General features: G+C 36.3%; 1 protein-coding gene across 1 annotated transcript; it reads left to right on the top strand.

Annotated features, from left to right (window-relative positions):
- Positions 1-414: 414 nt before the first annotated feature.
- LOC104274010 (putative RNA-binding protein Luc7-like 2) lies at positions 415-13,875 on the top strand (the record flags this gene model as incomplete). The annotated part of the gene is made up of 5 exons (XM_009869518.1): positions 415-485; positions 2,166-2,260; positions 11,961-12,059; positions 12,896-13,006; positions 13,663-13,875. Coding segments are annotated over 5 exons (589 nt in total), but the record flags the coding sequence as incomplete, so codon positions are not given.
- Between the last annotated feature and the right edge of the window lie 304 nt (positions 13,876-14,179).

Here is a 14,179-nt window from a genome sequence, read left to right as displayed (position 1 = left end):
CTTTCCCTATTGTTTTACCTCGGGTTGGTAATTGTGATTATCATGTTAGCCTCTAGATGAAAAAAAGACAGTACTGCAGCTGTAGAGTCTGTTCCTAGTTGTAGTAGAGGTATGAAAAAAGCTACATCTAGATGTTGAGGTAATGTCTGTGAAAATAGTACTTGCCATCTTTACCTGAGGAACCATGGGTCTTTCAGTAATTTTCTGGTCTTGATAACTCCCTGACTCCTGATAGGTTAGTGCTGTTAGGCTATTAGTATTTTTTAAAATACTTTTCTTGATTTTGTTTGTGTGTCTTTATATAGAAGAATCTTTACAGTCAACATGTGTTTCTAGATGCTGTGTTAAAATTGCTGGCAGAGTCTATTATTCTATACAAACTGAACAATCTGGCCCCTTGTTTTATTTATAAAGGTTCAATGTATCTTTGCCTGCCTACATCAATCTGCAAGGGAGTGTCAGAAAGGCCCCGCATTCGCCGAGCCGTGAGTTATCAATAACTTTTCAGATGTGTTAATGAATGTGGAACAAACGCAGTTATGTGTTTAAAGAAATATGGATCCACCTCCAAAAAAAAAGAAAACAAAAAAAGAGAAACTCTTTACTGCAGTAGCAGGCATGATTATCAAAGATTGCTCTAAATTTTGAGTAGTGTTAAGTACAACTAAGCAGTAAGGTTGCCCTCTAGAAAACCTATTGTTGAACTGCTTTGAAGCTGTCTTTAGCCTGTGGATTACAGGTTTTAACTGTTGTATCCCACAGGCAGATTAAGCTTGTGGTGTTTCTATAAACTTTTGTTTGCTTAATCATCTGAAATATGGCTCATCTGAAAATGTTATATATTAGCATCCTGTGCATAGAACTGATATTTAAAAATCTGATTACATAATAGTAAGAAAGGCTTTACTAATAAGATATGGGGCGTTTATTCCTCTCTGTTTTGATTGCCTCAGTAATGAATTTGGCTTCTTGAATTGTTCAATAGATTTAAAATTCTCAGTGTTTCAGGTCATGAAGCTGTAAAATACCTTTTAATAGCTGCAAAATGTATCTACACTTTTAAAAATACTCGATAAAATGGAAAAGGCTGCTATCTGAACTCATTGTATATATTTCTTTAACTCCAGCAGCCATCCTTGCTTCAGTAATTCACCAGTAGGTTTTCAGTGATTAGAGATCTTAATGAGTTGTTCTGTTTAAAAATTAATAAATAGATACATCCTTAGACAGATTAAGGTGTTTTATCATGCCTGCGTCTTAACAACGAGAGCCGTAGCAGTGATCTCTCTTCTGAATCTCCAGTAGTGATCGTTTTAACTCGACGGAGTAAACATTCCCGCCCTCATCCCCAAAATACCAGCTGGTTACTTTGTTCTGAAGACTTTAGGTCTTGCTCCAAGATGGAGTTGCTTAAATTTGCAATTGGACCTCAGTGTGTGGGCAGGTTGATGCTTCTGCTGATGCAGGAACTGCAACCTGCCATGATGAAGACATAATTAAATGTTCCCAGCCCAACAAACAGCATGTAGAAAAGAAAAAAAATATGGCTTATGAAACAGATATGTAAACATCTGTAAAATATTTTTGCATATAGGCTATGTCCATATGTTTGACTGACTTTTTTTCAGGTTTGTACGCATGTAAAATCATTCTTCTGCCAACTCTTTATGCTACTCCCATGAGAAGTAAGAGGGTGCATTGCATCCAAGAGCAAAATCATAAAATGAGTATCAGGTGGGATTCGGTGAAGGCTCAATGTATATAATTTTGTGTTTATGAGGCTGCTTTTATATGCTAATTGTTGCATACAAATACGTCACTTTCATGCAAAATCTGAATAGAATGTTATATAGCTGATTTAACAAAAGGTGTTGTAGCAAAGTATTTTTAAGCTAATGCTGTCTTTCTGGTTTCAAGCACTTTTCATGCTGCATTTTTGAAGGGGAAGTGTGAGAGGATTTTTAAATAGCATCAATAGAACATTAAAACACCTATTTGTGTTTTTTATGTTATTTGACAAAGAAGAACACAGTGTTTTTTACGTTCTAGTTTCTGTAGACCTTCACTGTCTGACAGGGCAGTGTTAAAGCTTTGCATGTAACCTGCAGAATGTGACTGGCTTCCCCAGATTTCTAACCTGGAGTGTGCTGATTTCTATATTGCAGGTGACACGACCCGTCAGCGAATCAAATTCAGTGATGACAGAGTGTGCAAGAGCCACCTTCTCAACTGCTGCCCTCATGACGTGCTCTCTGGAACTGTATGTAGCCAAATTCTGTGTTTTATTTAGATAAAAATATAGAAATTGAATTCGATTTGTTCTATTATTTTCATGGTTTTTTGGCACGTATTTCTCTAGTGCTCTCTGCTAGTTCAGAGGAAGTTCTATGAAGAAGTTAAGAAGTTAATTTTTAAAAATTTCCAGTTTACGTGCTAATTATTACTTACAAATTCAACATTGTTTGCTATAACATGAAAAACATTTGAATAAAATACATAATGTTACCTACAGAAATTGCGCTATAGTGAAGTGGTTTTAAGCTGGTATAGTTGCAGCTAGCAGAAGAAAAAAGGAAATATAATTTATGCATAAATTATGAAGTTACTTCTTTTAAACTTTATGTTGTAGTGAGAAGGTATCCCACACAAACATTTGTATAGGGAAGAGAGATGATTTTTCTTTCTTCAGAAATATGTTAGTGAAAAGACTGAAAATTCAAATAATTATTTCTAGAAGGTATATTTGACGTGATAGTGGCACTTACTGTACAATAGCCAGTTACTGTTCCATTTTCACAAATTATAAGGTAATTTGAAAATCTCCATTTATAGCATATTAGTAACTTGTTTGCCTGGGTTTTTTGTGTAGTCTATAGTTGAGGATCTTCTGCCTGAGCATAACAAACAAGGGGCTTTGGCCAGTACCTGCATGCCGATAGCTTTGTCAGTATGCCCTTGCTTTACCTTGTGGTACCTAAATAATGTAGATGTTCCTTGTGAAAGGCGAGTTAATGTTGCCTTGATTATTTAACTTAACATTCTGTGGTGTTAGAATGATGAACAGTAAAGGGATGTAGTATGATATATGCAGTCTTGTGTGCCCACTGCTCCTGATGCTGCATCTTGGTAGGTTTTCTGACTCACGTTGGCAGAGGGGAAAAAAAGTACCGGAAAACTTGTCTTGAGGATCGTTTTAAGTATTGTTGGTTCTTTGTGCTGTATCATTCCAAATGGCAAATTTGACTGGAGCCTTCACTGAAGTACATGATGAAACTGATTTGCAGAATGGAAAACTAAAATAGGTAGACTTGGTAACTGATTAATGTGTCACCTGACCTCTAATATGCTTTCCAGGGATCCGTGACTTTTAAATTACCATAACATTTCTGGTAATTTCAGACATACATGCGCATACTTATTTTGGTATTTGTACTGACAGACCAATAGTTACAGTCTATCCTTCTTTCTTCTTAAAGAGTCCCTACAGAGGTGGTTGCTAAGCTGCACAGGAGGAAGAGGCAAAATAAATAGTAGAACTGAACTAGAGAATTTAGCATTTGTCTTAATAAAAAAGGCAGTGGAACAGAAAAAGCCCCGTTGTTGAGCTTCTTCGCAGGTTTTGTGGCTTCCTAATTTTTTTCCTATCCTTAAAGACACTCTTTTCTTTTCCTTTTTCTTTCATACTGCAAAGTTCTGTCATGTAACAAAAATTGGATGTCTGGATATTAATGTGGTGTATTTGGCATATATGGAGGAAAATTCACACTGAAGATAATGCATCTTGCACATATTTCCTTACCTTCAAGTCATTCATTTTTATAAGCGATAAGAAATTGATAACAATGCTTTGTGTATCAATGCATATTTAGTTCTATTTTTGAACTGCACTGTGCATTACCATCCAAACAAAATGGGGGAAAAGGAAGCAGAATGTGTTTCTCTTCATGCATCTGGTACATTGTCCACTTTTCTAGTTGTATGATAGACAAAATAGTTCATGGTTGGGGGAAGGTTTAGAGCGTAATTGTATGCTGGAGAAATACTGGAGAGATACTGTTAAAAGAAAAAAGACTTGGCACCTTTTCATTGTGATCCAGTTCCTGTAAGCAAAGATTTCTAGAATGCCTGTCTTTAGGAAGTAAGAAACGTTTATCTTTAGAGCTCTAAGTCATACGTATTGCACAGTAGTGCCTCTTACTGTGCAGACCAAGCATGTAGGTTGGGCCTACTTCACCAGTTTAAGCCCTCACTGAAAATTCTTATCTGTCTCATACTGGATTTTGCTGTTGCTCCTGGAGTATTAAACTAAACTGCTTGTTCAGTGAATATAAATATCTTTTTTTTTCTTCCTCGTGATGCAGTTAGTCATAGTGCCAGAAAATATGTTCCACGATGTAATTCTGCATCCAGAAAAACAATGACTGGTTTCATCCTTTTAGTGGGAGAAGTAGAAAGGGACAGGTAAGAGACGGGCTTTATATACCCCGTGTGATGTTCTGCTGTTTACCTAGTCATGGGTCTGAAGAAGTGGACCTTCTCTCTTCATAGCAGTTTTTAAAAGGACCTGAAGCATGTAGTGTGACTTAAGTTTATTGCTGATTTGGAAAATGACTGTGGAGTTTTCTCCAGCATTCTGATAGGAAAATTTTGATGTGTCTTTGTGTTTTGAGATCTGTAGGTAACAGGGATTGAGTGATGTATTATTTATTCTAATTTTTTTTTTAATTGAAATCCAGAATCTTACGCTTGTGCAAGAACAAGTTCTCTGGGGACATTTTATGAGGTTAAATCTCACCATTGACCCCAGATTACCAGTGAAAAACTGGATATAAATCGCCATTTTTTGTTGTCACAAGAGAATCTCTGCAATTTTTAGGATCTACTTATTAGTGTTCCCATGTGCACAGTATAGAGTCCTGTGCTGTTCCAAGCCAGCCATTCTTTTAAAAGCACTCCAAGAGGACATTCACAGATAACGCAAGGCAGACACGATGAGTCATGTGAGTAGGCTCCATTAATTTAGTCTGTTCTTTTCCTTAATGGCCAAATACCCAAAACTCTGCCAAGGAATTGATTTCCCTTGACAATAAAATCATGTTTACCAGGCTGCAGTATGTGTTGGTGAAAGCAGTGCATGTATACTTTTCTTAGAAGGCTGGAGGCTCTCTCTTTGTCCAGATTCCTGCATGTTTGTTTGTTTTTTTTCTCTTAGATAAAATTTATCCTTACTTTTAAGAGTACTGTATGAAGTCTTTTGTTATTTCTAGACTTTTACGGAACAATTGCAGTTGAAATTTTCCATAAGTTTCTTTGATCAGATTCATCTTTCTCTTACATTAGAAACATTTCAGTAAAAAAGCATTCACACAAATTAGTAAAGTTTTGTGTTTTACTAGGAAACTTCCATATCTAGATTGGCAACAATGCACAGCTTCCTATTTATTTTTTTTTTAGTTTCCTTTTGCACTTCTTTGTGTCTTGCTTCCTCAGAGTAGCTTGTGTTTAAAGGGACAAAAAAATTGTCTTTAAAGGAACTGTAAATATTGGATTTAGAAGTGCAAAGCCATATGATTAGCTGTATTTTGAAATTGATTCTTTCTTCTGCCTGTTGTTGCCCACAGAACGGTTAATTCTGTATCAATTACCTTCTTTTCCCGCTTTTCTGCATAGACTTGTGTCCTTGTAGTTAGTTAATGAGCTTCAATAGTTACCTACTTAAATAATGAGATTTTGGTTAAATTCCTGTTTTGTTTTATTTTATTTAGGGGCATGTTTTTGTGTTACTAGGTTACTAGTGGTGTAGACTTGAAAATTCTAAGTCAGGCAGTCAGAGGTGTCTCTGCCTGCAGGAGATGATTTTGTGTAACTTTCTGGAGAGAGACAGGGAAAGTATGGGTTTAGATTTTTATGATGTTGCTTCTAAGGGCAATAGGAGTATTGGGCTAAATGGAAGACATAAGGTGAATAGTGAGTCCTAACAGCAAAAATGTAAACAAAGATGAAATTATCACGTTGTCTTTCAGTTTATTAAATCTAATTCTAAATCTGTTCTGCTCTGTGATTATCTTATTACTCGAAATGCATTTTGAAGTTTGTGTGAGGCACATAGTAAACTGATTGGTAAGATCACAGAAGTGACATATTCAAGGTTGTTGAACACTGTTCAGAACCTGCTTATGAAAATGTCTCTCAAAAAAACTATTTTTTTTACTGTTTTTTTTTGTTTCGGTGCTCTGCTTTTTCATAATGATCACATGAGCACTGATTCATCATGCATAAGGTGATGACTTAAGAGTCTGAGCGTTCATTTCAAGTTACATTATAAAATTTATGAGACATTAATAAGTCTTTGTAAACCCTTGCTGCTGGAACATTGAATAGTTTACCACTTGAAGTTAGCAAGTTTTTTTTTTTATCCTAAAGGGTTAACACTCTTACTTTAGGGTTTTTTATCCTTAATAGTTGCTAGTGATCAGGCTTGTGAGGTTTGTAATATTTTTTTTTTCCCAAACCATGGTTATTGAGTTATTTTTCATCAGCATTACAGAATGTTTGTTCGTCTGTGTTATGAGATTAGGACTGAATCTACATATGTATCAGATGACTCCTAATGCTACAAACCTATTAAGCAACATTCTCTGGATGTAAGCTGTGCTGTTTATGCCAGGTTTTACAAGGTGTAGAAGCATATGTTTTCTCTGTCTTTTTACGTTTCTGAATGACTAACTGAATACTAATGAAAATGATACAGTGGGAAGAGTTAAACCAAATAACCTTTAATAAGGTTAAAAGTAGTAACATCCTAAATATTTATAGTAACCTGCCAGCTATCTTTCAAGAGCCCAAGCAGTTCAATGCTTCTGCAGCAATCTGGCTTTCTTATTAGCTTGATTATGCTTCCCTGTTGAAAAAAATTCGCAGATACTCTCTGTGGTCTTGCAGACCATGGTTGAGAAACTCCTTTATGCTCAGTGGATTAGCTTTGTGTTTGTTTTTATGTGTATTTGAGGAACATTTCTTCTTGTGTCTTATTTGTACAGTCCTCAAAGTAGGCCTTGTCAGCTCATTCCTGCATTTAAGCATATCTTTAGGTGCTCAGGAATCTATTGTGCTCAGCTCTTGAGGACTCTTGCTGACTAATGCCATACTGATTGAGACCTTGGTTTAGCAATAGACTTTAATACATGATTAACTTTAAGCTTATTAGGGGTGGAATTCAGATTCAGATTAAGACATCTAAATTTAGGTTTCGGCTGAGGAGCTGAGTGTCAAAGCTTGCATTGGAATCAGAAGGAATCTAGGCAGTGAAGCCTAGAGAACGATTCAATTCACCTGCCGCTGGGAATCTGTCGTGAGCTGAATCCATGTAGGCTCACTGACTGTGCTGTCTAGATCTCCTTTCACTCTGGAAGAGAAGTTTGGATAGTTCACTTTGCAGAGAGGTATTAGTAAGGTGTTTTAATCTAGAGTTGGTTTCTTTCCCAGTAGTCCTGGTGGTTCAGTGGAACTATTTCCATGTTTAAAAGGTGTGCCTGTGATTGTTTGCTGTAGTGTTAAAAAAAGCAGATGTTCTGCTGGAGGGTATCAGCTTTTTAGTTCAGGACTGATCTGATCAGGTGAACTGCTTCAGCTTTGCCAATCACATTAAATTAGGCTTGCATAAGCTACCTCAATTTGTAGCCTTTAGCCCAGTGGTGATGAATTGCAAAGTGCTCTGTAGTCTGGACAAGTGATCATGTCAGTCTCTTGAAAAGTATTCTTAATTTCTTTGACCAATGCCAGGAAAGTGAACTGACTGTACTGTATTCCATTTTAATGGGTTTAATTTATCTAGGTAAAGGGGTTCTTTGTTACTCTCTGTATGTTTATTTAATGTCAGTGTTAATACGTAGTCAGACTCTGAGACCAAATACTACATAAACACTGAAATAACTCATTTAAAAATAAGACAGACTGCTGCTAGCTTTGTCTTTCAGTGAAGATCTGTTCTAAAGACTTGAAATCTTCAGAAGTGAGAGTATAGTTAAAGAGAGAAATGTCTTTGAAGTATTATTTCTGAAGATACCTGGAATTTTTAGTGGTTGCCAAGGGCTTAAATAACTTAGTAACTTCTGCTGTCTTTCAGCATAGCATTTCTTTCCTGCTAGTGAAGTCCTACAGAAGTTAACCCTGTCAGTGGAGTCAGAGAACTTAAATCACAGGTGTCATCTTAAAGACTCCCCTTTGTTGTCGACTGCAACAAAGGACAGGCTTTATCACAGGTGAAGAAATCTGTCAGAAAGTGGACTGTTAGTGCAAATGAAAGGTGAATTCCATAATAAGAATCTCAACAAAGAGTCTTATCTGCGGCTTCTTTTTGTCAGTAGCAAGGGTGTTCTCATACAGATCCTGGTAGTTGCCTTTACAATTTGATAAAGGGAGAGATCTGGTTCCTCCAGTATAAATTTTTCAGTAATGCCCTAAGCAAACAAAAAATCCTTTTTTTGCTGAATGTGCACTGCTTTAATATGGGTATCTTTATATCTAGAAAGAATTCTCTACATAAACACTGCCCAGAGTTGGTTTGTTTTGTTGTTGTTTTTCTTCCCAAAAACCTGACAAAGATGGTTGCTAGATTTAGAAGCACTGATTGTGTGTGCTGCTGTGTCACACTTGACTCATCGTCAGCCTTCGGTGTTTTAAGTAGCTTTGGCTTTTTTTGTGCTCTTTTTGCACTCCATACAGAGGGCATTCCATAATCCAGTCTCTGATGTCAAAGGAATGTGTAGTGATTGTAGAAGCACCAGAATGGCAATTTTGCTGTAGGTAGCTCAAGAGCTGAAAAGAAAGCCTTTTTAACTTCATATTCCATAAACAGCATCGCCTCAGAATATAGTCTCTGATTCAGTTATTAATGTCACTACTCTGACTGCACATTTATTTTTGCGCCTAAACTCTTCAGATTCTCTATTGCCCAAGTCTTCCTAATCTATTTGTACTTAACTCATGTGATTCTGATTTCATTCAAGCAGAGCTATGCATCATTGTTAAACTAAATGCATGTAATCCATATTTTTGTATTAATACCAAAGGCATTCTATCAGTTTTATTTACGATGACAAAAACGATTACTAAGTAATTTCAGTACAAGGTTGTTTAGGATGAAAGACCAGGTGTCTAAAATGTAGCTCTGGGAAATGAAGTAGCTTTAATTGCCTCTCTAACACTGAGAAATAAAAAACGTATTACAGAAAATGGTTAGCAGGTTGTTAGTAGGAGGCACTAGTTTCTTAAGCAGAGCTCAGGAATAGCAGTAGGACTCCTGATATCCTCCTTTACTTGTAGTTGTCTAGACTATTTTCTAGACTAATCTTCAACTAGAGCTTTCACTTGTAAGAGTGATTCTCTAAATATGTAGGGTTTTTTCTGGTATTAATTTTCAGTAAAAGTGCAGTAACTGCAAAAAGCCCTGAAGGATGGCTTCACATATTCAATAAACTTTAGTTATGTCTAGCCTGGGGACTTGAATGTTCTCACTTTTTCTGTATTTGCTTTATTCCTCAGGACTTCTCTGTAAATTAAAACCTGTCTGAAAGTCAGTGAAAAAAAGTTTACATGCATTCTTTTTAAGTCTTCTTAAATAGCTCAATGTCTGAATACAAGCCTTCATCACTGTCTTCTGTTTCAAATGTGATTGATCTTTAAATGGCCAACTACCAGTGTTTGTTCTTTGCCTCTGGGGACACTCTTGGCACCAAATCACAAAGTGGACATATGGAAAGTGAAAGCCATAAGCTTTTGGCAGTAATGAATTTTCCTCAAGATGAATTGTCTTTGTCTGATGTTGCATACCTTAAACCAGCAGAAGTGGGTTTCAGCCTGATTTTGTTTATATGCAAACTGGTTTGAGAGTCTTAATTTTTTTTTATGCCTCTCTACTTCGGGGTTTACTAATAGAACTTTTAAGAAAGACATTTGATAGAAATATTTCTGCAAAAGTACTTTCACAGGATTAGCCCAGACTAGTATGGGCTGTGTTAAAGAGCAGTTCCAACAATAATTTAATGTCTTTAGCAGGAAAGCTAATGAAGAAGAACCCTTTTCTCTTGTACTTGCTTGTTCTTGCTCTCTGTCTCTTATGCTGTGTGAGTATTCTAAGGCTGCACTCTGTTGGATGAAAGAGCGGAAGGGAACACAAAATTTCGTGCCTCTGATTGAGACATCTAACAAAAGGAAATTCTCTGTAACACCCTCCTCAGCCCCCCAGATTGCCCCTAATATTACTGAAGTTATTTAAGAGTTTCTGAAGTGGCATCTTGGTGCTATAAGAGATCCCGGACACTTAAGTTCACTATTACATTCCTCCCTACCTAGTGTCAGCACATCTGTGTGTGGCTGCCAGACAAGTTTGGCAAAGGTCTACTGCTGAGAAGTGGTCTCTGTTTTTGGTTTGCTAAGATATGTTTTATGCAGTCAAAAAAAAAGAAGCACATCATTTTCTTTAGCATTGCAATCAGGTGTTCTCTGTTGAGATGAAATGTTTCCCAGAAGACAGATTTATGATGGCTGAAGGGTATTTAAATAACTGCAATTTATAAAAATGTTTCGAGTTCAAAATTTTTGTATGTTAACAACGTGTTTTGGTTGTTTTCTGTCTCTAACGTTTGAAATAAACCAACAACTTTTTGTTTGTATTCTTAACTATACTTGTGAGATGTAAGTTGCTACTTAAATAAATGTATTGCATTTATTTAAAAAAAACAAAACACAGTTGTTTGGCTCAGATCCAAATGACTTGCAGCAGTTTCTGAGTTAATACTCATCTTCTATTTAGCAAACTCACAGCACAAGTTATTAATTATTTTAGTTTTGTTTCTAAAACTGTTATTATACTACAATAGTAACAGATTTTTTTCCATCAGAGTTCAACTTTACTCCTTTTTTAAACACTGAAAGCACATAATTAATTTTTCTCAATATTAAGTGGGCAGTACCAAGAGCAGACTTAACAGTACTGTTTTTAAGTGATGCAAATAATAATCACTTCCAACGATTATACATCAGCCTGTGCTTTTGCAGAGAGTGCACCCTGGCTTCATTCAAATGTTTTCCATTACAAATTTTTGTTGTTTGTGGCCTTTTTTTGTTGCTGTTTTTTTTTGTCATATGCACATTGCTCTGTCTTGATCACCAACCCAACTTTCAGGGAACAGATTGAATTAGAACTTCTTATGCTATGTGGTATGGAAATTTCACTTTAAAAACAGTATGTGTTACCTAAGAAGATTCTGGGCACTCTTCTCAGTGTCATTGTATGCGAGATTAACAATGCAGCCTACTTTGAGTTCATACTTCATTCCTGTCCTTTCTGGAAAAGTTTTGGATTGCAGGTGAAATATCTATACATTTTCTTCCCTGAACATGGTTCAACACTCGACTCTTCTTCACTCATCTGCAAAATGTTTTGCTGGCATTTGATTTTTGGCTATCTCACTTGAAATGCTTCAAGAATGGTTTTTAAGCAGCACTTACAGTGGTGCTGTGATTGTAGCTATCTCAGGTGATGAATATAACTAAAGCACATATCTTAGGTTGGGCAGACAATTCAGATGAAGCATTTGACCATTTAGATGGCAGTTATTTGCAAGGAACTTGGTTCTCCGAAGCTGTTTTAATTCAAGACAGGATGTCCCACTTTTTTGCACTTTAATGTCCTCAACAATGTTGTTTTACTCAGTGACACTTTATAATGCAAACAGCCATCATGTTAAGATAAGCTGATTATTCTCTCTGCTTTTATTATTTCCTGATCTGTGCATGTCTATTGAAGATCTGGTCTTAGAGCTTTATTAAAGTGCCCTTTCATTTCCACAGGGAGATGATTTGCTTTTGGCTATTTGACTGTTAAAGGAAATCATGCTAACTTCATTTCTTGTAACGCTTCTGAAAAATTATACCAATTTTCTTCTGTCTCTTTTCAGAGAATGGACCTTGGAGAATGTCTGAAGGTGCATGACCTGGCATTAAGGGCAGACTATGAAATAGCATCCAAAGATCAAGATTTCTTCTTTGAGCTTGATGTATGTATTTTGTCTTATTGGTGGAGGGAAAGCATAATTTGTGTACCTAGGTGAATAAACGGAGAAGCAAAAGTGAAGTTTTGGTACACACAGAGGGAAAATCTCTTTTTAAAGTAATTTTATAGAAAGAGGCAGAGAAACCCTTGGCGCAGTTACATAAAAGATACATGTCTTTTCACGTTTTTATGCACGTTTGTATTGGTAGTCATCTCTAGGTAGAATTGTTAACAGCCTTCCACAGAACAAATTATCGTAAATCTGGATGCTGTCTTAGTGTTATCAAATAGCAAACAAATGTTAAGGCTGTGTATCCTTTGAAGAGTCTTAAATTCTGTGCCTAATGAAGAAAGTAATTTTGTACTGGGGGTAACAAATCCTGAACTATGTTTCAGTATAATAGTTTGAGTAATACAGTTTTGAACTCCCAGCTAGGATATCTTCACTAGATTTGAGGGTGTTTGTTGTTATTTGGAGGGACGGTGCTAATATGCATAATTACCTAAAACTCTAGTGAAAAAAGTTACAGTATTGCCTGTATTGGCTGGATGAGGTGAACCAGAATGTCCTTTGAAGAATTAGAAATGCAAGTTAGAAATGCTTGCTTCTCACTTCCAAATTTCTGCAAATACTTACAACCATGACAACATACCGACTATGATTTTTAAGATGTTGTGTGTTAGTGTTGACTAGTCACCATAAACTGCTAGATGATTGTTTTACAAAGATTAAACTAATAAAAATTTAAAGTTAAGTCTTAATAAGGCTGGAAAGTGTTATGGCTAACAAAATATTTGTGTTCTTGACAGCATTGATCGGTGTTCTTATTGATATTTCAGGCAATGGACCACCTGCAGTCATTTATTGCAGACTGTGACAGGAGAACGGAAGTGGCTAAGAAAAGACTAGCAGAAACCCAAGAAGAGATCAGTGCTGAAGTTGCAGCTAAAGTAAGCCTGTAGAACTAGTTACTGAATTCTCTTTGAGAATCTCTTTTTCGAAGGAGTCAGTTTAAGGCTTTGGCAAGGAATCCAATCTGAGAATTCATGCTGAGGAGGGGGAAAATATTTTCTCTGCACTTCCAAAACCGCATTTAAAACACAGAGAGGAGAACACAGTGAAGAGACCTCTCTTGATATATTTAAGCTCAGGAAACTCGACTCTCTGATATCATACCATATAAAATCAGTAATTCTTACACTTTGGGATCAAAACTTCATCCATAGAGTAAACAAAACTTTATGTGCTTTTCTCCAGATGTTCTAACTTTTTTTTTTTTTTAATCATTTTTCTGCACATATATGTAGATGTTAGGGGAAATGGTTGTGCAAATATTAATTTTGCGAGACTTATATAGACAACAGTGAATTACTTGAAGCTTCTGAACAAAATCCTTCTCTGGAGTTGGTACATAGATTTGGTAACAGCTTTTGTGTGTGTGTTTTTACATCTGGCAATTTCTGTTTCACTTTTAACTGGAGAAGTTATCTCTGCATGTTTCTTTTACTCGTCCTACCAATTTTGGATATAACAACTGAATAGTAGTTCACATTGTTTTCCATAATTAGAAGCATTTCCTCTGTTAAGTTTTTCCTTGTCTTTCAAGGCTGAAAGAGTTCACGAATTGAATGAAGAAATTGGGAAACTGCTGGCCAAAGTGGAACAACTTGGAGCTGATGGGAATGTGGAAGAATCTCAGAAAGTAATGGATGAAGTGGAGAAAGCTCGGGTAAAGAAGAGAGAAGCAGAAGTAAGTGGATTGTGTAAAGCCGGGGTGTTGGAGAGGGCAGAGTCCAATACTAAATTGGTTGACATCTGTGTAATGCAAGATGTCTTATCTATTGTCACTTCCTTAACCAATTGCTTTATTTAAAATTATAGAATTTGCTTTGTGGCATTCTGTGCAGTTAAAGTTCCTAGTTTTAAATATACTCCTATGCTATTAAAATTACACTCATTTCCACAGATGACACATTTGTCTTAGATAAGTGGTGTTGGCCAGGTGTGTCTATGAACACCATGGTCGTATCTGTTTGTTGGACTCGCTTATCTCAGTACTGAGCCCAGTCCTGTTCAACATCTTTATTGACGACCTGGATGAGGGGATTGAGTCAACCCTTAGT

This window comes from Apaloderma vittatum, unplaced genomic scaffold, assembly GCF_000703405.1.
Source record: "Apaloderma vittatum isolate BGI_N311 unplaced genomic scaffold, ASM70340v1 scaffold6165, whole genome shotgun sequence".
In the NCBI taxonomy this organism is placed as follows: Eukaryota; Metazoa; Chordata; class Aves; order Trogoniformes; family Trogonidae; genus Apaloderma; species Apaloderma vittatum.
Note: the sequence above shows the minus strand (reverse complement) of the source record. Positions and strands in the feature narration are given on the sequence as shown.